The sequence below is a fragment of the Chelonoidis abingdonii genome, chromosome 25 (genome assembly GCF_003597395.2).
Source record: "Chelonoidis abingdonii isolate Lonesome George chromosome 25, CheloAbing_2.0, whole genome shotgun sequence".
Lineage (NCBI taxonomy): Eukaryota > Metazoa > Chordata > Testudines > Testudinidae > Chelonoidis > Chelonoidis abingdonii.
Genome location: NC_133793.1, coordinates 12045599 through 12071808, shown reverse-complemented (window position 1 = coordinate 12071808; position 26210 = coordinate 12045599). Strand labels below are relative to the sequence as shown.

At 45.9% G+C, this 26210-nt stretch overlaps 2 protein-coding genes across 6 annotated transcripts in view; both read left to right on the top strand.

Annotated features, from left to right (window-relative positions):
• GMEB1 (glucocorticoid modulatory element binding protein 1) overlaps positions 1-16470 on the top strand; it is a 17230-nt gene extending 760 nt beyond the window's left edge. The window contains exons 2-11 of one of the 4 annotated variants that reach the window (XM_032802879.2): positions 2928-3092; positions 4849-4931; positions 5962-6086; positions 9394-9497; positions 10031-10188; positions 11551-11679; positions 12527-12664; positions 13272-13394; positions 14463-15130; positions 15289-16470. In XM_032802879.2, the coding sequence (XP_032658770.1) occupies positions 2965-3092; positions 4849-4931; positions 5962-6086; positions 9394-9497; positions 10031-10188; positions 11551-11679; positions 12527-12664; positions 13272-13394; positions 14463-15130; positions 15289-15651 (2019 nt within the window). In that variant the 5' untranslated portion in view covers positions 2928-2964 and the 3' untranslated portion in view covers positions 15652-16470. Of the gene's footprint in view, positions 1-2927; positions 3093-4818; positions 4932-5961; positions 6087-9393; positions 9498-10030; positions 10189-11550; positions 11680-12526; positions 12665-13271; positions 13395-14462; positions 15243-15288 lie in introns of those variants that run through there. The other 3 variants (XM_032802876.2, XM_032802881.2, XM_032802880.2) reach the window with 3 other exon arrangements.
• A 7673-nt stretch (positions 16471-24143) lies between these two features.
• YTHDF2 (YTH N6-methyladenosine RNA binding protein F2) overlaps positions 24144-26210 on the top strand; it is a 276572-nt gene continuing 274505 nt past the window's right edge. The window contains exons 1-3 of one of the 2 annotated variants that reach the window (XM_032802853.2): positions 24144-24431; positions 24814-24838; positions 25453-25532. In XM_032802853.2, coding sequence (XP_032658744.1) covers positions 24405-24431; positions 24814-24838; positions 25453-25532 — 132 coding nt within the window. In that variant the 5' untranslated portion in view covers positions 24144-24404. The remainder of the gene's footprint in view (positions 24432-24813; positions 24839-25452; positions 25533-26210) is intronic. The other variant, XM_075060845.1, reaches the window with a different exon arrangement.

The window sequence follows — 26210 nt, the reverse complement described above, 5'->3', positions numbered from 1 at the left end:
GAGGGAGTCTGTGCTGCCTGAGCCCTGCCGCCCCCAGCCGTGGGGTGGGTGGGGCAGTCCTGGGAAAGCTCCTGCCCCCTTCTCTGTTACTACACAAGGTGAAGAGGAAATCTGGGCTGTGTATGGCCGGCTAATACCTTCTGCTTCTCCTTCCCAGCCAGCATGCCATAGAGTCCCCCCCCCCCGCCACCCTCCCGCTGACTAGGGGTCAGCGCAGCTCGGCCTTTTGGACACCTGGCTCTGAAGGTGGCATCTCACTTTCTCCAGTCCCTATGGGATGATGGGGACACAGGGGTGGAGGGAGGGTCTCATGCTCTCTGAGTTCCTGACAGCCAGGTAAGGGGTTGTTACAGTGGAGGCTTGCCCCATCTGATCTTCAGTGTGAAGGTAGTTTTTGGGGACAGCCATGTGCCTGTTGTCTACTGGCAGTGCAGGTGTGAAGGGGGCTGGGTATCCTCAGACCACCTGTGTGTTTAGATTATTGAGGCCTTGAGGGAGGTGGGGGGGTTGGGCCTTTTGAATCCCTGCCGGTTACACCAGACTGGAGAGTGAAAGGTATGTGTATAGTGGTGAATGCAGTGCTCTGTTCATCCCAGACATGGGTGTTACCTTTATGACCTTGACTACAGATGGATGAGTGGTGTTTCGCTGGGTGGGTTGAGACCTGTGTTGTCCTGATGCTGAGAAGGTGACTGGTCTCATGTTCTGGGACCCTGACTGGGAATAAAAAGTGTGAGTATGTCCTCCCTACCCAGCACAGGTGAAGGATCTTGCACCATGTTATCTTAACAGCCAAAAAATGAAAGGAGTGTGGGGTCTCACCATCCAACGCCTGACTACTGAAAGGTGAATATTTTAGGGCTTGTGCACCTCCATATGGAGGGGTGAAGGATGAAACTTTTCTAATACTGTGACCTTGACTGCAGTGGGATGTGTGAACACTTAATGCGGGAATGTTGTGCTGCATTTCATAAATCCAACCCTAGATGCCACTAAACATTGGACCCAAGAATATACAGCCTCTGATGTATAGTAAGTGAACTACAGAGAGTTGTATTGTTCCCATGGGACCAAATCTGCCTGTGTTTCAGGCACACAAGTTGCGGGAGAACAAATATCAGGTATAGGACTCTGCCAGTCCTAGGGTATTTACAGTGCTGAATGGGGACTGCAGATGCAGTTCAATTGTACGTATGCCAGGTCCAGAAGCAACTGAACTCAGCCATCTCAGGAGACTTCACAGCAGATTTGTCTGAGCCCGAGTGACTCATCTTCCTGGTAACATCTGACACTAGGTGCTTTGATATGCTATGAAGCTCCCAGAGTTCCCTCTGACAGAGACTGCAGATCCTATTCTCACTAGACACAGACAAGACCCATCTAAGCCAAGGAAATCTTGAAAACAAAGGAGAACTGATTTGATAGCTAGATCCTGCCATATTCTCCTTGAGCAATTCTGAGTTGTGCATCCCATGCAGCCACAACCTTACTGGGCCACTTGTCCATTGGCCATATCATGTTTCTATTCCTTGCTTCTCTGCCATGTTCTGATTGGTCCCAAAACACACTGCAAATCTGAACCGGGATAACTAGTCTAGCTGTCTGAAGCAGGGTTGTGTGCTTCTTTTTAGGTCAGCGCATAAGCAAAGGTTTTCTTGGTAAGCTGTGCCTTACATTTGGTCCTAAACAGAATCAGGCTTAGACTCAGCCTGATCTCATCTAGCAAGGTCTGCCACAGCTGGAGGTCTGCCACTGAGAACACTGCCTCCGGCAACCCAATGTAAACCTGGGTCTCTCTGTACACATACATGGAGGCTATTCCAGATGGCAGGAGGTGCAGAGGAGAAGGCTTTCATGTCAAGGATGGTGAGACTGGAGAAGAGCAGAGAGGAGGCCAGCTAGACAAGATGAGGTAGAGAAATAGACATGGTTTCTGAGACAAACTGGTGCAAATCTGTGGAGCGTTTTAAAACCAAGGAGAACAATCTTGAACTGGAGCCTGGATTACTTCAAACAAATTACATAACGTGTTATCCTTGCCTAAAAAGCATGGAGAGGGGATAATAAAAAAAAAAAAAAAAGCAATTAACTCCTCCGGTAATAAAATTACATGTGTATTTTTCCGTGTGAGCACTAGAGAATATTCCAGCAAAGCACAACAAATACTCAAGGTGCTTTCAATAAAACACTCTGAAGACCTTTAGTCCCCTCCTCAACTCATCTTTGGCGCTAGGATCACAGTCTTACATTTATGCTTGCATGCAGTGGGGAAAGATCTGGCCAATGCATTTGTCTGGCAATAAAAGATTATGGCATCAGAATGCCTGCTAGGAATCTTGCAACTAAGGAAAGGAGGAAATTAGCCTCATCTTAGAAAACCGTCTCCCAGCACACTCACGTCTGCTGCCAAGACCAAGCATGTGGGTTAGTGCTAACGCTGACCTGGTTGGCACTGATTTTGCAATGTTTAGTTCTTAAACTACACTGCACAGGTAATTCCACTCTGCATTCTGTCTGCTGTTAAAATGTTGTGAATATGGTACTGTGGAGTTGCGTGTTTTTTGTGTTTCACTGATACCAGATCTAAATGGTCTCAACTGCCTGCTCTGCAAGCTGAGAGGTACGCTCTCTGGCTTATACATGCCCATTATCACAAGCCCAATATCCCCTTCTCTTTCATGGCAGCTGTTGCACTTCAGTTTGCTTCTGCAGCATGGAGTTTTATCAACAACTAGTGCTCCCCTTCACCTGCTCAGAGATTGAGAATCGTTCTTCTGTAAGCGTCTCAGCTCCCACTAGTCCAATATCATGTTGTTAACTGCGGCAGGACTGCTGGCGACAGTTGCTGGTCCATTTTGACACCATAGAGCATTCTTGTTCTTCCCCTGAGACCAGGGTAAATAGCTGCCTCTGCTTGTCTGCTACAGCACACTGGCCACCCGGCCCTTTGACTGCATGTGAGAAATGGCAAATGCCGAAGTGAGTGTCCCTGTGGGGGATGTGGTGGTTGTACCAAGCGAAGGGAATGAAGGGGAGAACCCGGAAGATACCAAAACCCAAGTGATACTACAGCTACAGCCAGTGCAGCAAGGGTGAGTGATCCATGTAGCTTTGCCTGTTCTAGAATATTGACATGCATGTGGGTGCACGGGTGTGGGAAGGGGTTATGTTTGCAATGTGGCTAATCTCATGTATGTGATCCAAGGCATGTCCATTTTCAGCATGCTCTTTAAGGGGTACTTCTGAAAGGGTTATACTTTGATTCTGTTCTGCAAGCCTTAGAGGAAAAGAGAAATTATAACTGATTAAAATATTAACCGCTAACAATGACTTAAAGTAGTTCACATCCATAATAAGGTAGTGACTTTAAGATTCAATATCTTGGGAATTCCCAAGCTAGAAGCAAGCCCTGGGTGTCTCAGAGGGAAGCTGAGAATCCCTCCCCTTTGCAGTGGTTACGAATTGCCATACTGGATCAGATTTGTGGTCAGATCTACTCCAGTATCCTGTGTAACAATGGTTAGTACCAAGTATTTCGGCAGAAGGTACAAGATATCTCCATAATGAACAATTCTCAAATAGCCTGTCCTTAGAGGAAGCCTTTTCCTAACCCCAAGCAGAGATTGGTTTATGCCATGAATCATGATGGTCTATATCCCTTATTTTGTAATCCTATCCTGTGTAATTGGATTTTCTCAATAGCCATATATAGATGTCTGATCCTTTTTTGAATCCTGCTCAGCTCTCAGATTGAATGTCTTGTAGCCATGAGTTCCACAGATTAATTTATGTTGTGTTTAAAATAAAAAGTTATAATACTTTTGCTTCTAGCCCTAATGGGTTATGAGATATTAGACCTTAAACTTGTCATTGTTCGAGGACTAAATACTACTCCTTCTATTTTAGTTTGTTCTATTTGGGGGTCACTTACTGGGCCCACTACTATGGTATCTGAGCTTTGGGCCAGTGTAATTATAGGACAGAGGAATTCCACATTCCCTAGTAGTTTGTTGGGTTTTTTTAATGGCTACTCAGGGGTATGAATGTTAAAACAACACCTCGGGAGATAGATTAATAAGCCGTATGCAGCTGAGCCAGGCAAAGGGGCATGATAAGTGCAGCTGATCACATGGAAACCATCACCTATGTGATAATGTAACTATGTTGACATATGCAAACATCTGTTCCTGCTTTGGCATCCCCTACTGTGAAATATGATAAACCCAGGGTGCTAAATGTTGGCAGTGTATTATGGTACCCTGCATTGGCAGTCTCTTTCTAGAGATAGATGACTTTCACCAGTTACATGCCTTTTAATCAATAAATATATTGCAAAACACATTTGTTCAACATGAACTGGGATTTTACGTGCATAAAACTCATAACATGAAAAGTGCAGATTTATAAACAGGTAACTCTGTCCCTTTGCCTGTCGGCATGACAACTGAATCTTTCAGTACGTGATCACAAGGAGGATATACAGTGATGCAAAATGCCACGTGTATACCTGAGGTGGTAGGCAAAGTTGCAGTACAAACGTAAAACAGAGACTTTACAGTTTTACTGGTGGAGCAGTGTGGGGTGGGGAGCGTAGCATTGGTAACAGGTATGCATGTTTCAATCCCTGGTGACTATTACTCAGTTTTTATATCTGACCCCCCTTTCCCCTTCCCGCCTCCTTCCCCTCCCGCCCCCCCCCCCAAAAAAAAAAAAGTTTGTAAAAGAAAAGATTTTGTCCCTAAGGGACAAGTAAGCAAAAAATGAAATGAGGTTTTTAACCCTGTGCTATGAATCTTAATTTTTCCGTGATTTATATAGTTTGTTTATCGATGGACACTTTTACAACAGGATTTACGAAGAGGGCTCTGAGACCAGTGCCGCTGTGGTGGCTGTAGAAACACATACCATACACAAACTAGAAGAAGGGATTGGTAAGTTTCTCTTTGGTGTGGGCATAAACATGTCCACAAACTGTAAGAATTACAGTTTGGTTTGCACCTTTAATACACTGGGATTCTCTCATTACTGGGATCGGCAGTTGGGGATGTTGTTTCCCCAGGACGTGAAGTGCATTGTCTTGGGGTGTTCCCACCTGGCTCACTAGTGCTAGGACACTAGGACTCTAGATACTGGGGGTGAAATCCTGGCTCCAGTGAAGTTAATGGCAAAACTTGCATTGGTTTCAGTGGAGCCAGGAATTCACTTTGGAGGCCTTCTTGATACACAGGTGCTAGTGTCTGTGTACCAGAACGGCAGTTGTACAGTGTTTGTGTGAGCAGGGAATCCAGCAGGAACTATTTGAGCATCCACACCAGTCCCTGTCAAACAGCTGGCTTCTTGCTTTGTATGCATTGATACAGGTTATGGGTTTGGGTTACACAGAATGAGGTGAGCATGCTGGCTCCGCAGTGCTCCCTGCCAGCCCACAGAGCAAGAGCCTAGGGGGAAGTTCTCTCAGAATCACACAATGGATCTTGACTCTAGTATTCTGCCCCTTCTCTGTGTGTGGATCTCTCATTGACGTTAGTCGAAGATCAGCACCTGCCCGGAACAGGCTTTTGGAGCAGAGATCCACTGCTTAGACACTAGAGCAGAACATTCTCCTATGTCTTAAATTTAAACTGAGATTTCCCACATGACAGGATGTGGTTCTACTTACTGACCCTTGGTGCCCTTTATTAGTGCTTGCGTTGGATGCAATTTGTTAGCATTGGTGATCACTTCAAAAAGATTCTGCTAAAGAAAAACGTAGATATTGGGTGTTGCCATTTAGAAGGAAGTCACCTGCTGCAGGAAAATTGACCCTTTAGCTGCAATGGCTTTATGGGGCTGGGAAGGATAACAGGCGTATTGCTTAATTAGGAAGTTTCCTACTCACAAAACTGGACGTTCACACTTCTGCCTTTGTGGTTTGAGCTCCCAATAATGAAAATCTCATGTTATCCATGCTTCTGCCTGCAGACCCCAGCACCATTGAAACCAACGAGGAAATTGAGATTGCCTACCCCATCACCTGTGGGGAGAGCAAAGCCATTCTCCTCTGGAAGAAGTTTGTCTGTCCAGGAATTAATGTCAAGTGTGTCAAGGTAACTTGTTTGCTATAGAGTAGCCTGATTTCCTTTGCAGATCCCCTCTCTGAAGCTGAGACTGTGGCAGGTCATCTTTTTTCTTCCAGGGTATTTTTTTCTCTCTCTCTCTCAATTTCATCTCTCTCTCCACACTGGAGTTTGTTAAATTTGCTTAGGCAGCATGCAGGGCCACAAACATGGGAGTTGGTTTTGTCTCTGTCAGAGGCAAGACTATGAGCAGATTTTCAGGGAGAATCTCAGGGTGGAGGGTTCTCAGCCCCATTTTCTTTCTGAGTTGCTATTGATCCCTGTTTAAAGTCCTGCTTTTTCTTTCTTTTCTTCCATCACATTCCCTTAGAGCCATGTTGTGATGGTTTCTAAGGGTGCGCAGGACTGTGTGTGAGAGAGACTTGCTGGTGCTTAAGTGGGCCTCAGCTCCTTGATACCAAGAGTCTGTTAGCTGCCCAAACAATCTCCTCAGGCTCTGCCAGCCCTCACTTTGCCTTGCAGGTTAACAGTAGGTGTATCTGAGCCCCTCTGAAACCATGTTCTGTAGTATACAGCCCCTGCCTATGGATACTCACAGAAAATACCAGCTAATCTGACCCCAGAGGAACAGGGCTCACACGAGTTTGATTCAGCTGCGGATCAGCTCCAATATAACATCACAGCACTGAGATATATTTATAGAGAAAAAAGTCAGTGTGTTATCAGAGGCTGAGATTTAAGAGATAGCGAGTAATGATAATCGAAACAGAACTAATTACATATAAAACAAAATAATAAAACGCAGTCTGGTTCTACTCTTGTTAATGGTTCCCTTTTCTATATAATCAAGTCGATTTTCCCCCAGCGGGTCAGTCTTTTGCAGCGCTAGCTAGTTTAAGACAAACCAGGATGCAAATATTCATGAAGCCCTCTCTGCCAGGGGTTTTCCTTAGTGCATGGATAACAAAATGCCTTTTTGCCTCTCCTTATATTTCCCAAAATTCATTGTTTTTTTTGCTCCGGAATCAGGACAACCCCTGTGGTTCCTTTCCTGGTGTACTGGCTCCAAGTTGCCTTCATACCCTTGTCCATGTGCAAAACATGCGTCCGTTGTCTTGGCTTAATCTACATATGAACCTAGGCAGATAGGTGAATACACACCCTTTTGTCTGGCAAAACCTGTGTGTCAACACTGCCTGGGACAAAGACTCTAAAATGTATTTTAGGTACATATACACAACTCCTTAAATATGATCAGTACATACATCTCACAGTGCTTATGAGGCTCAGTATGTTATACGCTTTTATTAGAGACCTCCATGACCCTTTTGGGATACATACTATGACAGCCATGTGTTAGGTATAGTAAGGTTGTCAGGTCTGATAGGAGTTGCTCTTACACAACAGTGGAGCCTTTGCCGCTTGGCTTTGAAGGGTTCTTAGGGTCACACCTATCATTGGGGAATATTCCTGAAGTAGTGCAGGCCCCCCACAAGCATTCCATTCCTGACATGCTGGCTGGGGAAAGGGAACCCTGCTGTCAGGTCCTCCAGCTGGCAATGTGATAAGTTATTGAGGTTAATGCCAGTGTGCGCATCTATATGTTCACGCAAATCCTGCAGGCCAGAAACGCTGAGTGCAGAACTTCTTGGTTCCTGCAGCTGATGTGCACTTTGTGGCTTCAATGTTTTACTGCTTGGCTTTTAGGAGGGCATGTCTCAATTATTGGTGCGAGGTAAAGTTGAGGGTATTTCCCAAGCAAAATGCTCACACCAAACAGATGGTGTAGTGTCATTTGACACATAGAGCTAATTCAGCCTAGTGTATATAAGATGTGTGCATCACTTTAAACTGCCATGTATTTAATTAAGGGAGTTAAAGGATTAGAAGTATGATTTAAGGATGGCCAAAAGGGTAATTTTTTTAAACATTCCTTTTAAAGCACTCATCACTTTATAACTAGGAGGATGAAGGAATTAATGGAAGCAGGTGAGAAGATGGGCTAAAAGTCAAACAAACGATTAAATCGGGTTTTATTTACACTGACCATTTTAGTGTTTTAATTTGCATGTTGAATAGATACCTTAATTTTAGAGAGAGGCAAGTCCTCTGATTCCAGATTCTGAATCGAGATCCAAGTTGGTTTGGATCTTTATTACAGGTAGATCCAAATCTAAATGTTCTTGAACTTGGAGTGTAAACTTTTCCAAAGTTCCAGGTGTTTAGGTTTGTTGTTCTGATACAGGCCACTACAGATTGAGATTTCTGCTGCAAACTCAGATCTAAACCTATATCTGCATCTGAAGTTTGTTTATGGAGCTTTGGTTGTGGTTCATCTCTCAAATATATTGTTAGTTATTAACCTAATGCTGTGTCATTGAATTCAATGGTAGCACTTTCAGTGACTTCAGTGGCAGCAAGGACAGGCCTTATTACCATACAGCATATGCCAAACCAAATTCTTTGTTGCATGCAACCCAGAAAAGCCAGTGAGTTAGCCCAAGGTATTTGTCAGCGCATCTGAGTGCTCTGATTTTGGTATGAAAGGTTATGTTGTTCAGTCTCGCAGAGGAAGGTCTAACATGATCCAATGGCTAGAAGTTGAAGCTAGACAAATTCATAGTGGAAATAAGGTGTAAATGTTTAACAGTGAGGGTAATTTGCTATTGGAGCAATTTACCAAAGGTCATGGTGGATTCGTCATCACTGTCAATTTTTTAAAATCAAGATTGGATGTTTTTCTAAAAGTTCTGCTCTAGGAATTATTTTGGGGAAGTTCTGTGGCCTGCGTTAGACAGGAAGTCAAACTAGATGATCACACTGGTCCATACTGGCCATGGAATCTGTGACTCTATGAGTAAATGGGAGCAACTACCACTGGCTTTAAAAGTAATTACACCTGTTTATGGTAGGAATATTGTTCATGGACTGTAAAACTACCTTTAAGGCAGCATTGAAAAGTGCTAGGGAAAGTGCTTTGGGCTTGATCTGTTTGGGCCACCTGCTGAGAAGTCAGAACATCCCTGTAAATATACTGGATTTTCTTCTACATTTGTATCAAATCACATGCTTCAGGGTGTAAAATGATCTCCAGGAAGGGGTTCAGGAACGAACCGCTCCTAACAGCCGCCCACTGTTGCACTGCCGGTTAAGTACATTATTGGGAGGTGGAAGTCTCCTTCAGCTGAAGCTATGGCTAGAGACAGGACATTGGGCTAGAAGAACTGACCAATGGTTTCTGTTTGTGGCGTGTCCTAACGTAAAGTAACGTTCCCTCCTGGTTTTGTTGATCTGTCCTCTGCCTGGCTGAATTCTTTGTTGTTGTTTTTTTTTTTAGTTTAATGACCAGTTGATCAGCCCTAAGCACTTTGTTCATTTGGCTGGCAAGTCTACCCTGAAGGACTGGAAGAGAGCCATTCGCCTTGGAGGAATCATGTTGAGGTATGACTGTCCGCCATGGTAGCAAGCTTCAGCACTTCCTTAGTGCAGCGATAGAATCCTATGCAGACATTTCATCTGCCTCTGTGTCTTCAATACATGCCAGTCAAATCTCTTATCAAGAAAAAGTGGATGGAAGAGCAAATCACTTATAATATGGATGGCCAGCAGCTTGCAGGACCTTTAGGGTGAAATCCTGGCCCCACTTGAAGTCAATGGGAGTTTTGTCACTGGCACCAGGATTTCACCTTACGTCCCAGAGATTATGTGGTGAACATATACAGGTAGGATTGTATGGTATTTAATGGGGTATAAGGGTACTGTCACAGGGCCAGAACTGTGTATACAAAGTTGGGGAATGGAGCAATGAGGGGCACTGTTTTTCAGTTAAGATCTTCTGGGGGAATCATGGGGGCACACGGGTTTCTTGTTCTTCCTCCTCCCCATGCGGTCATAGCTATCCCTCTGACCTCTCTCTGCCCCTCTGAGGTCCAAGCTGAGTTCATTGCATAGTTCTCTCCCCATTCTGTGCACAGGAAGATGATGGACTCTGGGCAAATCGACTTCTACCAGCACGACAAGGTTTGCACCAACACCTGTCGAAGCACCAAATTTGATCTCCTGATCAGCAGTGCCAGAGCACCGGTGCCAGGGCAACAGACAAGTGTGGTGCAGACGCCCACATCAGCTGATGGTAGGCGACAAAGCCAGCTAGAAATGCCGTGTATTACCCTGTAGCACTCCCCTCCTGCCTCCTGTTCCCTGAGACTGTCCAGTTGTCTTTGTTTGTTTTCTGTGTGCAATGTCCTAGTGCAGTGCACCACCACCTTTCTCATTTTGCAGTCCCACATCTTAGATTACTATTTACTTGCACCCAAGGTGTTTCAAAAGATTCCTGGGAGGGGTGAAGCTTCCTGTTGCATCGGCTGGAAGTGGGGATCAGTGGAATCTAGCAATGAACTATACATGGGGTGGGGAGCCGCCAGCAATGCACTGGTGGTGCTTTGGGACCCAACGGAAAACTGCTGGTAACTGACCTCTTGGCAATCTCTGTTCTAAAGTACTTGGGTGTGGAACACAAAACAGCTCATGAAAAATACAATTGAAAGACACCTGCTTGCAGTGGTTTTCCTGACCCATGTCCTATTTGCAGGCCTAGTAGAGGATCATGTGAAAGGGAGTATATTGGATTTCTGGTGGGTTTTTTTACTCTGAAAAATAAACAAATGGAATATTAAAACCCCAGCCAGCCGGGATCTGGCTCCCACTTCTACTTCTGGCAGCGTATTTCCACCTGCAGCCTTACCAGTTTGTCCTGTTTTCCAAATGCGGTAGTTAGTAACCTTACACCTTGGCATTTGGTACCATTTACATACATGATGCATGGCTTCTGCAGTGGTGCTGCCATTTCAGTGCTTCCAAAAGTGCTTTCAAGTTTAATGTTGTTTAGAAACTCAACGAAGCAATTACTCTGGGTGGAGACTTTGAATGACCAATAGCATTTTAACTATGAGTGCTGAAATAAGGCTCATCAAATCTCATACTCTGGGACATAAGCCAATCTTTTGCAGAGGTCAGGAAGAAGATTTCCTCCCCTTGTACATTATCATACAATTGGTTAGGTTACTTTCGTCTAAGTCTGAAGTTACAGCCAGTGTGTGAGGTATGATGCCAGTCGGGATAGACTAGTGTTCTGATCCGATATGGACAGTCCTATGTTCCCAATGTGACAAGGCAGAGAAATGACTGACCAATTTGCTCCTTAAGTTTCCTCCTTTATTCTGATCCCTTCTGCTACTTTTACACCAGGATGGGTCTCTGTTTAACTCTTTGGACAGGGAGCGGCTTTCCATCCACAAACCCTAGTGCATTTCATAGATATGGTTCCACTGATGACAAACAACATCTGCTTTTTGCTAGTTTGGTTTATAGATACAAATAGCCTGACAGAGAGTGAAAAACACTGGGGGAGTGGAAAGTAAAACTGCTGATTGGAGCGTGATATTCCTGATGCTGTCGAGAGAGCTGAAGCCTCCGTTTCTGGATCCTTTTGCAGGGAGCATCACCCAAATCGCATTGTCTGAGGAGAGCATGGAGGAAGGGATTGAATGGAACTCTGCTCTGACAGCTGCTGTCACCATGGCCACTGAGGAGGGCATCAAGAAGGACACAGAGGAGATTTCGGGTAAGTTCATACTGTCTTTAGGCTATTCTCTGCCACCCATCCAAATTTTCTGAGTGAATTTAAGGCTGATGAAAGGTTCCAGATATACAGCCTGGGAGACTAATGTCCTCAGAACAGGTATGACATAGGCAGCAGTCGTGCAAGTTTCCCCTCTCCCCTGCAAACGAACATGGTGCCCCCTACTGTAAGTAAGGGTGAGTTCAGTCTCTAAAGCCCATTCAGTCCTTGGCCTCTCTGCTGAGATGACTAAGCAGGTCAGTTAGTGCCTGTTACGATATGGTGACTCTTTATGAAATAGATACCAGCCTACCAGAAACTGGGCAGAGACCACCCACTCATTTTCCACAGGCCAGTGAACAACTTCACATTCAGTCCTTATTGGCCATGGCTAAGATTCAAACTACTGACCCAGAGGCAAAGCCCTCCATAGCTTATTACCAGTTCTCTGAGCCATCCACTTTCTCCCTGCACTATTGTTACAGATGCTTCACTGGCCCTCCTCATACCTGTCCAGAAGCTTAGGCAGAGTTCCCCAGGCCAGCAGGTGAAGACCATAGACTCTGTATCTTGTGCAGACAGGCAGAGGTAGTGAAGTACTGCTCTTAAAGTCGTAAGCTGTATGAAAGTCCTCACTAGTGATGTTTACTTCCCAGATCCATTTTTTGTTTGTTTGTTTCTGTTTTTGCATGTCATGTCCGCCCTGATGGCCAGATTAGAAGCCGGCTTCCAAAGTTACTGCTGCATGACAGCGCGCTGCTCTTGGAACGGTTTTAATGTAGCCTTGCGGGAAAATGCCAAATGCTTGTATGTGTCGAATTCTTCTCCCTCCTGTCTCTTCCTGTGCCAGAGGACACGCTGATGTTCTGGAAAGGAATAGCCGACGTGGGGCTGATGGAAGAGGTCGTCTGCAACATCCAGAAAGAGATAGAAGAGGTGCTGAAAGGTGTCCAGCAGAGGCTCGGCCAGTCTCCCTTCCAGATCACAGGTGCGTGGGAGGCCAGCAGCCTCTGTGTTGACATTAAAGGATTACTGAAAAAGTGGCTATGGTCAGAGATGGGAAGGGAAAATTGGCCCTTTCCTACTACCAAAATCCTCTCCTGGCGTCAAATCCTCTTTTTACTTACACCCATGTTTTGTTTTGGTCTTTTTCATTCGCCTTTGGGCAGATGGGATGACAGTTTCAGAAAGTCGCATGTAATGGAAAAACTTGTGCAACCTTCATTATTGCTGAAGCGCTAATGACACTGCGAACATTATGGGCAGAAAAATTGTAGGGGCTGGTCTAACAGCATATTTGCATATACAGATGATGCTTTAATTTGCAGCTATTCAGAGCTGCTTGAGCGACGGGTCTTTGTTTTATTTATTTTGATACGAACAGAGTTTTTCCATCATTGGATGTCCACGGGGGTGAGAATGCCCTCCCCAGCCAGCAATCCTGGAATTGCACTCTGGAAAAATTAAGAACTTTTAACAGACAGCACTAGAGGATTTTAGGCATAAATAAATACATCTCACCTGTCTGGCTCCTTGACTGGAAGCTCAGGCTGTCTAAGGAATTTTAAGCACTCACACCTGGGGTTTCCTTGCAGATGCTGCAGTCCTGAATAATGTGGCCCACACTTTTGGCTTGATGGACACAGTCAAGAAAGTTTTGGACAACAGGAAAAGCCAAACAGAGCAGGGAGAAGAGCAGTTTCTTTATACTTTAGCAGGTATGGTCAATGCCTGGGAAATTCTTTGTTAGTGAAACCTGGTGTCCCATCACAGCTGTCTAGAGCTGATGTGACTCGTGCGTTTTCCTATTTGACATTGAACAAATGCAAAGCAATATGTTGCTCCCTTTATTTAAAACCTAAATTTGCCTTTTTTTCCATACACCAGCACGCAACTGGTGTGTTATCCCGTTTCACTGCAAATTATTGACATTCTACATCATGAAACACGTGCACTTGAATCTCCATCCATTCTAGGGATCAGGTAGGAATCCCCCAAAGTCCCTTGTGTAGCAATGAACCGTTGGCCAGGGTGTTAGGGAGTGTTTAATATATTAGGTATGCCCTCTGCTGAGGGAAGGATACTGGCCTTGCTGGACTTCTGATCTGCTCCACTATGGCTGATGCTTCCTCTTCTTATTTTCAGTTATATCCCCCAAAGATCCTTATCTGAGCTCTGTTTGTGCTGGAGACCCAGCTTCGGGAGTGGCCTTGGGACTCCCAGTCCCTGCGACAGCTCATGAATGCCATCCATCCTGAGATGGCACCCAACTGAGCTCAGGAGATGGCACTCGCTGCTGCGGTCTCTCCTAGCTGGAACAAGTGTGTGCAGCAATGGCACCCATCTTCTTGGCAGTGAAAACACGACTGTGAGCAGATAAGTAGAGGTAGATAACCACTCCAGAATGAGGAGACAAGGGGAATCCCAAGGACCTTGGTCCTTAATTCTCCATTGCGTTGCACCTTGTGCAGCCATTTACACAAATGCAGTGTGGATGTAAAAAGCTACCAGATCAGAAAGGCAGTGTTCTGCCTTCACTCTGCACAAGTGTGAATGGTTGATGAAGCTGCAGGGCCATAGTCAGTGCAGCCCTGGTCTTGAACATAGTTTTGTCCGAAGTGGATTGAGGAGAAACACCTGATTGGACATCTGAGATGCCTCGCTGTAAAATAAATAATATGTGGCACCAGATGTTGCTGATTCTATGGAGTCCCTTTTAGTATCTCCCTCTGTTTTCAGTGACTCAAGATTTATCTGAATATGCTGCATTGTAATTCTTCTTGCAGACCTGGAACGCCAGCTGGAGGAGCAGAAGAAGCTCGCCAGGGATCAGAAGATAAAGTCTCAGACGATCCAGAACGTGGTGCTGATGCCAGTCAGTGCTCCAAAACCCCCTAAGAGACCTCGTCTGCAGCGCCCGGCCTCAGCCACAGTCTTGAGTCCCTCCACCCCCGTCCAGCAGCCTCAGTTCACAGTCATCTCACCCATTGCCATTGCCCCTATGGGACAGCAATTCTCAGTGGGCAACATTCCGGTGGCAACCATCAGCCAGGGATCCAGCCCAGTGACTCTCCACACCTTGCCATCCTCACAGCTCTTCCGATACGCCACCGTGGTGTCTTCCTCCAAGTCCAGTTCATCTGACACTGTAACCCTTCATCCGTCTTCGAGCTTGGCCCTGCTGAGCTCAGCTGCTATGCAGGACAGCGGTGGCCTGGCTAATGTGGCCACAGTGGTGAACCCTGTGGAACTGGTGGCCATGGAGTCTGGCCTGACCTCTACCATCCAAGCTGTTGAGGGCACCTCAGAAGATGGACAGACCATCATAGAGATAGACCCAGCACCAGATCCTGAAGCAGAGACTGAGGAATCGGAGGGCAAAGCTGTGATTCTGGAAACTGAGCTGAGGACAGAGGAGAAGGTGATGGCAGAGGTTGAGGACCATCAGCACCAGGTGCACAATGTAGAGATTGTTGTCTTGGAGGATTAGCAAGGAAGGCAAATCTCATTGGTGGGATGGGTTGTTGGGGTTTTTTTTGTTTTTTTTTGGTAAAACTTTTTTATTTTGACAGTCATCCTGTTCATTGCCGTGGATCTTTTTCATTTTTACAGTCCAAAAACGGAAAAAGCTGGAGAAACACGGAGAGGCCCAAGAAAAGGCTCCATCTCCGTGGAGTGATGGACAAAATCAACCATTTCTGCAGGGAGGAAGGAGGAGTGATTCTGCAGACCAGAAGGGGAGAGCACCTCTCTTTCCTGAACGTGCATAGTGATACAGTCCATATTCTCGGTTGTGCCCAGGCCTGGTCATTGCTAGGACTATTTTATTTGAGAGAGACTCTCTGGCCAGTCACTGGAGCATTGATCTTACTGCTGGAAGGGGTTGATTATTGCTTTGGGGGAAACAGGTACCTCATTTTTATTTTTTCCCAGGGAAGAGAATTCTGTCCAACTCCTCATTATCAACTATGCTGATATTTTGCTTTTGGCAAGGAAGCAGCAACCCTGACTGTAGTGTTCATTGTCCCCTTTCCCACACCCTGTGGTTTTTTTTGTTTGTTTTGTTTTCTTTGCTTTGCTCTCCCTTCCCCTTTCCAGATCTGCTGGCTGCTAAAGTGCTTAAGCTGCTTTTGGGTTCTGTCACCCAAATCCTGCTTCTTCCCTTCCTGGCCTTCTCCCTCCCAGGCCTTGTAAGTTTCTTTGCCGCAGGACACTGTTACAAGACACTGCTAGCTTAAGCCTGGTGCATAAAGGAGAAGAATCAACGTACTGGTAAAAACACAGCCCTCCCTTTAGCATAGCGCTGACCTCCTGGATGTATAAAGCGTGTGTTGTGCTGTTGCTTCCTGGGAGAGCTGGACTCCACGGGGCAGGAGCCCCATTTGTTTATGCTGCACGCTGGAAACTGTACTTGCTAGTTGCTACATGTTGGTGTGTGAGTTTTTTTCTTTTTTTCCCTTAATCTATTTGCAGGATTAGAACAGGCATATTATTTTAGCGTTGTGACTGCCTCAGCATTCCCCCCCAGCCACTTCTTTAGTGGGGGGGCTCTTTTTTTTCTTTGTGGGGCGAGGAAGGGAAGGAGGGAATCTATTTTTAGTTCAACTGTTGAATTGTGGGGAATTGGGAGGGCTGGGGGAAATCTGCTTGGTTGAAATATATTAAGCAAAACAGTAACAACAGAAATAGACCCAGAGGGGGAGGAGGAGGAGGTGTGTGGTTATTTTATTTTTTAAATTTTTTTTTCATTAAAAGGAAAAATTTAAATGCATCTAGATTATTAATGGGAAGGACGACCGGTGAATTTGTTGTTTGTATTTTAATAGCACCTCAATCAAGATTGGGGCCCTGTTTTGCCAGGCACTGCGCCTGCACATAGGAAATAGTCCATGAATATAGCACTTACACTGTAAACAAAGGAAGGGAGAAAGGAAATATTATTTATTAAGAGACAGACATTAAAGGCCTGATTTTCCACTCGACTGTAGCTTGTCAGTGGGTAAAGGGGGTGTATGATGCTACCATTATGGGTTGATAGCATTTTATATCCGCTTTGCACGGATATAAATAACGCAAGGTGCAAGGCAGGGAGAATGGGCCCTTTGACTTGCCTCTGTTTATACAGGTGTTCTTAGGCAGAGCTGGTAATTGAACCAGGGCTTTGAGCAGATCCTGGAGCTGGAGCGCGGAGCAGCTCTGGAGCAGTGGAGCTGCAGGTTTTTTGCCTGGAGCTGGGGTGGAACCGGAGCACAGCTCCAAAGCCCTGAATTGAACCCACATCTCTTGAGTCCCAGACCACAGTTTTAACCACCAGATCATCTTGTCACAGTTTCAGGGTTAACTCCACACCTCTGCCTCTTGGGTCTTAAAGGTTTCAGGCTTCCCAGCTATTATCTCTCTCGGGCAGAGATCCAGTCTCTCTTCCTCCATATCTGGGGGTTTAGGCTTGAAGTCGGTCTGCACTTCTGTGTGTTTTTCCCAGCAGAAGTGCTGACCAGGGTCCAGCGCCTGTGATTAATCTTTCCCCAGGGGCTACAACAGTGTATACCAGTTAATAGCCAGCCTTCACAAAACCAAATAAATTTATTCTGAGGGAGAAAGAATTGCAGAGAAAACAGAAAAAAAGCCTAAAAGTTCCTAACCACATGCTAAAATCTCACCAGAGCTGATCGATCCATTTATTGGGCTCTAGCAAGCCAAAGTCCTTCCAATCCTTCTACAAGACGATAGAATCATAGAATATCAGGGTTGGAAGGGACCTCAGGAAGTCATCTAGTCCAACCCCCTGCTCAAAGCAGGACCAATCCCCAACTAAATCATCCTAGCCAGGGCTTTGTGAAGCCTGACTTAAAAACCTCTACAACGGAAGGAGCATTCTATCCCTCCTAGGCTAAACCATTCCAGTGCTTTCACCACCCTCCTAGTGAAAAGTTGTTTTCCTAATATCCAGCCTTAGACTTCCCCACTGCAACTTAGACCATTCGCTCCTTTGTTCGTGTCATCTGGTACCACTTTGAGAAAGTCTTAATCATTCTCTTTGGAACCCCCTTTCAGGTAGTTAAAGCAGCTATTCAAATTCCTTGCTCATTCTTCTCCACGGCTAAATGATCTCCAGTCCTCAGCCTCTCCTCATAAGTCATGTGTTCCAGCCCCTAATCATTTTTGTTGCCCTCCGTGACTCTTTTTCCAGTTTTTCCACATCTTCTTGTATGTGGGCCAAACTGGACGCCAGTTACCCAATGAGGCCTCACCAACGTCAAATAGAGGGGAATGATCATGTCCCTCGATCTGCTGGCAATGCCCCTACTTATACAGTCCAAAATGTCATTAGCCTTCTTGGCAACAAGGGCACACTGTTGATTCATATCCAGCTTCTCATCCACTGTAACCCGTAGGTCTGCAGAACTGCTGCCTAGCCACTTGGTCCCTAGTCTGTAGCAGTGCACGGGATTGTTCCGCCCTCTCCCCAGACAAAAGCTCCTGTCCATTTTCTGAATCAACAATAAGGTCCTGTTGTGCCAGTTTAAACTCAGCCTTATTATACCCAAAGCCCTTCCTTTGTCTGTTTCTGTTGGCCTCTGGAAACCCCACTTTCAACCAGTCCATACAAACTACCCTAGAGCATGGTGGTTCTCTGCAGTTATGTACAGTTGCAGTTATCAGCCTTAATCAGCCTCCCATCACCAGTTTTTAGTTCCTGGAGGAACCATGGGAACATCTCACTCCCATCCATACAATTCCTGGCCCGCAGTGATACATAAAAAGCCCACAGGTAAGCATAAAAAAGAAAACTTGAAGAGAACGCTAGATGTTGCGGGTAGCCTGGAAGATTACAATAGGCTCCTAGGAGCAATAAGAGGGAAATCAGGGGTGGAATCTGCTCAACATCTTGGCTGTCTGTGCAAAAATGCAAATAGTATGGAGAATAAACAAGAAGAACTGGAAGTTTTAGTACATATGCTAAATTGTGAGTTAATTGGCATCACAGAACGTGGTGGGATAAGTCTCATGACTGGAAGATTGGTATAGAGCAGTAGAGTTTGATCAGGAAGCACAGGCAATGAGAAAGGAAGGAGGTGTTGGATTACACATCAAAATATCTGCATTTGTTCTGAGGTCCAGAAGGAGGTGGGGGGCAGACCAATTAAAAGTCTCTAGGTAAAGATAAGAGCTTAAAAAAATATAGGGATGACCACATGGCAGGGGTCTACTACAGACCATCAAATCAGGAAGACAAGGAAGTGGATGAGGAATTTCTAGAACAAATAATAGAAATATCCAAAACACCAGACCTGGTGGTAATGGAGAACTTTAACTACTCAGACATCTGTTGGAAAAAAATAATACCACAAAACACAAAATTTCCGATAACTTATTAGAATGTATTTGGGACAACTTTTTGTTTCTGAAAATGGAGGAAGTCCCCAGGGAGACAGCCATTTTAGACTCGATTTGAGGAAGGAATTGGTAGTGAATCTGAAGGTGGAAGGTAATTTGGGTGAAAGTGATCATGAAATGACAGATTTCAGATTCTAAGGAAAAGGGGGAGTGAGAGCTACAGAATAAAGGCCATAAACTTAGGGGAAGGAGAGCTAATAACTGACGGCATCAAGAAGGCTGATGCATTTAATGTCTATTTTGCTTCAGTCTTATCTGAAAAGATTAATGGTTACCAGAAAGTCAATAAATATTAACAAGAAGGGGGAAGGAATGCAAGCCAACATAGGGAAAGAACAGGTTAAAAATATTGAGATAAGTTAAATGTATTAAAGTAAACAGGTCCTGGTGAAATCAATTCTAGGGTACTTCAGGAACTAGCTGAAGCCATCTTGGAACCATTAGCAATTATTTTTGAGAACTCCTAGAGGACAGATGAGGTCCCAGAGGACTAGAGAAGGGTAAACATACCTTTAAAAAAGGGGAACTAAGAGAACCTGCAGAATCGTAGACCGGTCAGCCTAAGTTCAATACCTGGACAGATACTGGAACAAACTATTAATCAATTTGTAAGAACTTAGGGGATAATGGAGTTAGAAGGAATAGCCAGCATGGATTTTTCAAGAATAAATCATGCCAAACCAACCTAATTTCCCTCTTTGACAGAGTTACTGGCCGTGGGGATAGAGAAAAAGTAGACATGACATATCTTGGTTTCCCATTCTCATAAACAAACTAGGAAAATGTGGTCTAGAAAAAATTACTATAGCGTAGGTGCAGAAGTGGTTGAAAGACGATAAAGTTATCAAACAGAGTTCATATCTAGTGGGAGTCCTGCAGGGGTCAGTCCTGGGTCCAGCACTCTTCAATATTTTCATTAATGATTTGGATAATGGAGTAGAGGGCACACTTATAAAATTTGCAGGTGACTCCAAGCTGAGAGGGGCTGAAAGCGCTTTGGAGGCCAGGATTAGAATTCAAAATTAGCTTGACAAATTGGAGAGTTGTCTTCTCTGAATTTCTGAATTGTTGAATTCAGACCAAGTGCAAAATACTGCACTTAAGAAGGAAAAATCAAATGCATAATAACAAAATGAGGACTAACTGTCTACATGGTAGTACTGCTGAAAAAGACACCGGGGGTTATAGTGGATCACAAATTGAATGTGAGTCATCAATGTGATGCAGCTGCAAAAAGAGGCTAATATTCCAGGGTGCATTAACAGGAGTGTTGTATGTAAGACATGGGAGATAACAGTTCAGCTTTACTCGGCACTGGTGAGGCTTCAGCTGGAGAACTGTCCAGTTCTGAGCATCACACTTTAGGAAGGATGTGGACAAACTGGAGAGAGTCCAGAGGAGAGCAACAGAAAGTGATAAAAGGTTTAGAAATCCTGCCCTATGAGGAAATGTTTTAAAAAACCGGAATGTCTAGTCTGGAGAAAAGAGGAATGAGTGGGGGACTTGATAGTCTTCAGCTATGTTAAGGGCTGCTATAAAGAGAACAGTGAACAATTGTTCACTGTGTTTGCCGAAGGTGGGACAAGAAGCAATGGGCTTAATCTGCAGCAAGGGAGGTTTAGATTATACTAGAAAAACTTTCTAACTATAATGGTAATTAAGCTTTGGAACAGGCTTCCAGGGGAGGTTGTGGAATCTTCTTCATTGCAGGTTTTTAAGAACATGTTGGACAAACACCTGTCAGGGATGATCTAGCGAGAAGGTGGGTGAGGTAATATCTTCTATTGGACCAACTTTTGTGGGTGTGGAAAACAAAATTTTGATCTTACACAGAGCTGTTCTTCAAGGATGGTCTGGGTTTATTTGGTCCTGCCTCAATGCGGGGGCTGAGTTGACTTCTGGAGGTCCCTTCCATCCCTACAGTTCTATGATTCTGTAAACCATTGGTAAATGTAATACCATATAGACCCCAAATGTACTGCATGTTGTTGCAATATCTGTCACATTTCCATTCTCTCATGCTGCTTTTTCCCCCTTCTATAGACCCTTTCCTGTCCAGGAGTCTTAACTGGATTTCCCCTTCTCCCCTGGGAAAGTGCAGGCAGACCACCATTGGCTTTGAGAGGTGGACTTAGGTCCTTTTTCCCAGAATTCTCTGCCTCCATGGGAGAACAGCTGGATGTAGATCGCTGCTCACACCAGGGACCTTTCTGACTTTCAGATTGTTCAAAAAAAAAAAATGTCCCTTTCCCCCACCCAGGGCTTGGGGGTGGAAAGTTGACTAAGGTGACAGCCATGCTTTTGGAAGGTGGCCAATGAGGAGAGGCCAGGCTAGGCCATACTGTGCTCCAGTCCTGAAGCCCCACCCAGGAAGACCAGCTCTGCTAGGTCAAGGAGCTGGACCCAGGCAAGCTTTGCTCCCTTCTCAACAAAGTTTGAAACCTCCTCAAGATCCATTGTGTCTAGCTTCCCTTGGCCAGTCAGCTCTTCAGATGGTGTGCTGGATCATTGTGACAGGGATATTGTGGGTTTGTTATAAAAGGTTGTGTCTGACCTGCTGTGTGCACTTGGGATGCTCACTTCAAAGCTATTCTGAGCCTAGGGTCTCTGGATTTTTCTCTCTGCAAGGAATTAACAGCTCTTCCATGACACTGGTCACACAAGGGAAACCACAGAACAGTGTTCCCCCGAGACCTTTCTAAGTACTCTAAATTTCTCTTCTGTGAACTGGGCCTATCAGTTTACCAGCCTAAAGCCTTGTTTTTACCAGATCTAAATCCAGTGGAGAATGGGGCCTGCTGCATTACCACTGCATTCAATGGCAAAAGCTTCCACTGACTTTACTGGGAACTAGAACAAGTGAGTGGTAAGCAGAGTGAGTTGAGGCATGAGGGGGGGATTTGGAGCTACCCAGCATCACTGTGAGCTACAGTGCCCCCCATTTGAATGGGAAGTAGGAACGACGGCAGTAGGGTTTAGCAGAGCAGCTGGACCCAAATCTTATCATTCATATAGAAAAGCAGACGAGACTGGCAGGCAGTGGGGTGGAGGGGTAGCCAGTGATCACTGGCAAAAGCCTGAAGTAGCAGGGCTGTGTGCAGATACTGCCACGAAACACTAAAACTGGACAAGATCACCCTGACCACAAGGTGGGTTAAACACTGCAGCCTGGGTCAGGGTCCTGCTGTGATGGAAATCCAGCCTGTTAATGGCCTGTGTCCATCTTTAATGCTGAAAACTCTGCATGCTGGTGAAGTTAGCACATGGCCTCACATTTAATTATTGCAACTGTACAGCGCCCCCTCCACCTTTCCCTTCCCTTGATTGTTTCACGTAGGGAACTTTTGAAGGTCTGAGTGACGGTTCCAAAGGGTATGCCACTGTAGGGGAATTGTTGGCAAACTCATAGACTCATAGGTCAGAAGGGACCAAACCTTCAGCTCCTTCCAGCACCATCACAGATTACAGTGCACACCGCTGCATATGGGAAGGAATAGGTGGCAACTGGCAGTGCCAAGACCTCAGGCTAGTAAAGTTGGATGACTTCCCCAACAGGTTTGGCAGCTGCCGACAGAGTGCATCTCTGCCTGTTTTTCATTCTCTGTGGAGGCACTTCCACCACCACAAGGCCTGTGCTGTCTTGTGGGAAGTAAATGCAAGCAACCACGCTGAGCGCACAGAGCACAGTTCTGGTGGAGTTGGCATCCCAGCTATAGGGAGGCACCAATACATGCTCCTCTAGGATCTTGCTTGAGTTATGGTTTGCAGGTAAGTGGCAGGAGAAACTTCTCAGATCAGCAGCAGGCTACAGCCCATCCCTGGGTGGAGAAACTCCAAGGTATAGACGTTGTTTTCAAAGGTTAATGGGAACTTGGCAGATCAATGAATGATGAGCACGGACTACAAAGCCTGACATCCATTGAGAGAATAAGATATTTAGTAGTGAAGTTTGGTAACACCTGTCACTAGTTGAATAAATGGAAAACTTCCAACTACACACAGATGGTTCCTGGCTTGATCCCCTGCAGTCCATACTCCTTCCACCTCCAAACTGCTAGGGCTTTTCCAGGGGGTGAGGAATCTGGCTGATTAATGATGTTTAGGGTTTGAGGTGGGAGGAAAACAATCTGTACCTTTAGGAAGCCCTTATTTACCATCTTCCTCCAACCCACTCCTCCCCACACACACCATATGTTGGCCTCATGTCAGTGCAATTATGTTCTGCAGAAAGGAGGCTCAACTGAAGATCCCTTCAGCTTTATTATGACCTGATTGCAAAAGGTGCCAGATAGCTACAGCTCCCATCAAAATCAACATTGCAAGGCTGTGATATTGTAAACAGCCATGTTTGCTCCCTTGGGAAATGCTGTAGTCTCTGTGGTGGAGGCTCATTTGTAATACTCAGTTTTATTAACAGTACCTATGCATTAAACATTAAGGACCAGATCTTGCAAACACAGAAGCCCCCATCCAGCAGACCGCAGGGTGGAGGTGTGCTGTTGGACCTTCAGGGTTGCAGGATTATTCCCATCTGCATGGCTCGGACTGCAGGATTGGTGCTTATGTTATTTAAAAGTGACAATGGTTTTGCATTAAACATTATTGTTTATTAAAATTGTAATTCCACTAAAATGTCATGAGTTTACTTTTATTGGACCAGCATCTCAGTACGTTTCCCAGACCTGAAGAAGTGCTCTGTAGGGCTTGAAAGCTCATCTCTCTCACCAACAGAAGTTGATCCAATAAAGGATTTTACCTCGCCCACCTTGGCACTCTAATAGCCTGCGACCGACCTGGCTACACCAACGCTGCATTCAATGATTTCCCTTAAAAGTTTAAATTATTTTTCAGTTAAAAATAAAACAAGTGTAAGCGCTAAAAGTTAATTAACATGATCATCCCTTTTAATTGGAACCTGGATCTCATTAAAGGGGACTCTGTCCCTTTAAGAGATCCCAGCCACGGACTACTCCCAAGTGAATTCCCCTTTTCACCTGCATTAACGAAATACTTCCAGCAGGTGGCGCTGTCGACGCCCTTAGGTCCTCCAGCGGCCCGCCATGCGCCGCGCTTCCTTTCTCGCCATTGTGCCTCGGAGGGGAGCGCGCGCTGCCCCTCGTGACGCCCGCACGGTGCCAGCTCGAGGCGGGCGGCCCCGGCCATAGACGCTGGCGGAAGGGGCGAGGAGCTGGCTAGAGCGTCGCTCGAGCAGGCAGCCGCAGCAGCCGCGGGCGGGCGAGTCAGAGTCCGCCAGGAAGCCGAGCCGCGCGGTGCCTGCGCCCCGCTCCCCGGACAAAGCCGCCGCCGCCGCCAGGAGCCCGATCGGAGCCATGTCGGCCAGCAGCCTCCTGGAGCAGGTACCGGCCGCCGCGCTCGGGGAGGGAGCCGGGAAAGGCCCCGGTTTCGGGCCTAGCCCCGGAGGGGGGGAGGGGGCGGCGTTGGCTTCGGCTTCCCCCAGCCCTGGGCCGCGGCGGCTCTTGGGCGAGGGCGGAGCGCGCGCAGGTCCGCCGTCGGGGTCCTCCTGGCCTCCCTGCCGCTGTCTCCAGTCTGGCTCGCCACGAACGGGCGCTCCACGAGGCACCGACCCCATCTCCCCCCGGGCCCGGCTCCCCCCCACCCTGGCGCTTCCCGAGTTCCCGCCCGCTGGGGGCTGCAGCGCCCGGTGCCTCTTCCCCGCGCTCACCGCTCTGCCCTCCTCTCTTCCATGTCTGGCCGCGCCGCCGCCTGCCGCCGCTCCAGAGACCCAAGGGCCAAGGCAACAAAGGTGAGAGGCAGCCGGGGACGCGGGTGGGAGGAGACTGGATTTGTGGGGGGTGGTAGTAAATCGGGGGGCTGGAGGCAGCGGGTGGGGACGTCCGGGGCCCCCATGGTGGCCAGGCTGCAGAGGGGCAGGATTTTGCGGGGCGGAGGTGTGAGGGATGCAGGGGATTCCTCGGTGCATGGAAAATGGGGCTTTTTTTAAAGGATCAGACGGGGAATAAGAGTGGAGAGGGAAACGAAGTTCTTTTGGGAGCTCAGCATCAGGGCAGAAGAATTTCTCTAGGAATCTCACCTCCCCTGTGTTGCCTCCAGGTGAGTTTATAAATTGGAGCTGTCTGCAGGCCATGTCTGGAAGCTATACAGCAGAAGTCATTGTGCCGGTGAATCAGGGAACTTAGATTAGCTGCCATTGTGAGTAAGAGGAAATTTCCTTTAGAGGACCATGCTGGTGTGTGTGAGACCTGCCCTTATTAACACGGCTCAGTTGGCAACTTTCGGAACCAGTGAGACATTAGTGATATCACAACCCATGTTATAATACAAAAAGTACGTTTAGGTTAATGCGTGTACTTGTTTGAGTTGTGGAGTTCTTTCTAAGGGCATGAATTTTGTCCTTAGTGCAAAATGGATCTGTGCATCAGAAGGATGGGTTAAATGATGATGACTTTGAACCCTACTTGAGTCCTCAGGCCAGGCCGGTGAGTACCAAACTTCTCTCTTTAGTTAAGGGGTAGGGTGTGCTAAGCAATTACTTAATTTTTTGCCAGTGACTGACTAAAATGAATTTATCTTTGGCTTTTCTTTGATGTTTTTAAGTCCTCTTCTCTACCCTAGAGATTGGGTTTTGACATTTGCTAGCTTTTTATGACTGTTAAAATAATACTGTTTTGTCAGTAAATAGGCAGTACTGTGAGTAGAAAACACTGTGGTAATTAGTTCTCATTAGTTGATTAAATATTTAGGTATAGGGCTGCTACAGTGAACATTATTGACTTTTTTTTTAATAGCAATAATTAAAAAAAAACAAAAACCTTGGGGATGGAGAACAAACATAAGGGTAAAAGAAGCTGCAAAAGCATTAAGGAGCTTATTTGGGTTGCATAGATGTAGCTGTGGGCAGAATTTGACCCCCAGATTGTTTATCTTGAACATAAAATGTTGTGCTTCTGATAAAGCTAGAAGTAGTAAAAGGAGTTCATAAATCTTGTGATCATTTCTGATCTTTCAGTTTTACTGTTAAGACATGTCACTTCCTTACTCATTTCTGGTTGATTATACAATATGATGAGTGACTGTATTGTATGGCAATGTGAAATATCTCAGTAAAATGTGGTAATATTCTAGAGGCTGGTCTTTCGCAGAGGATATTATCAGTA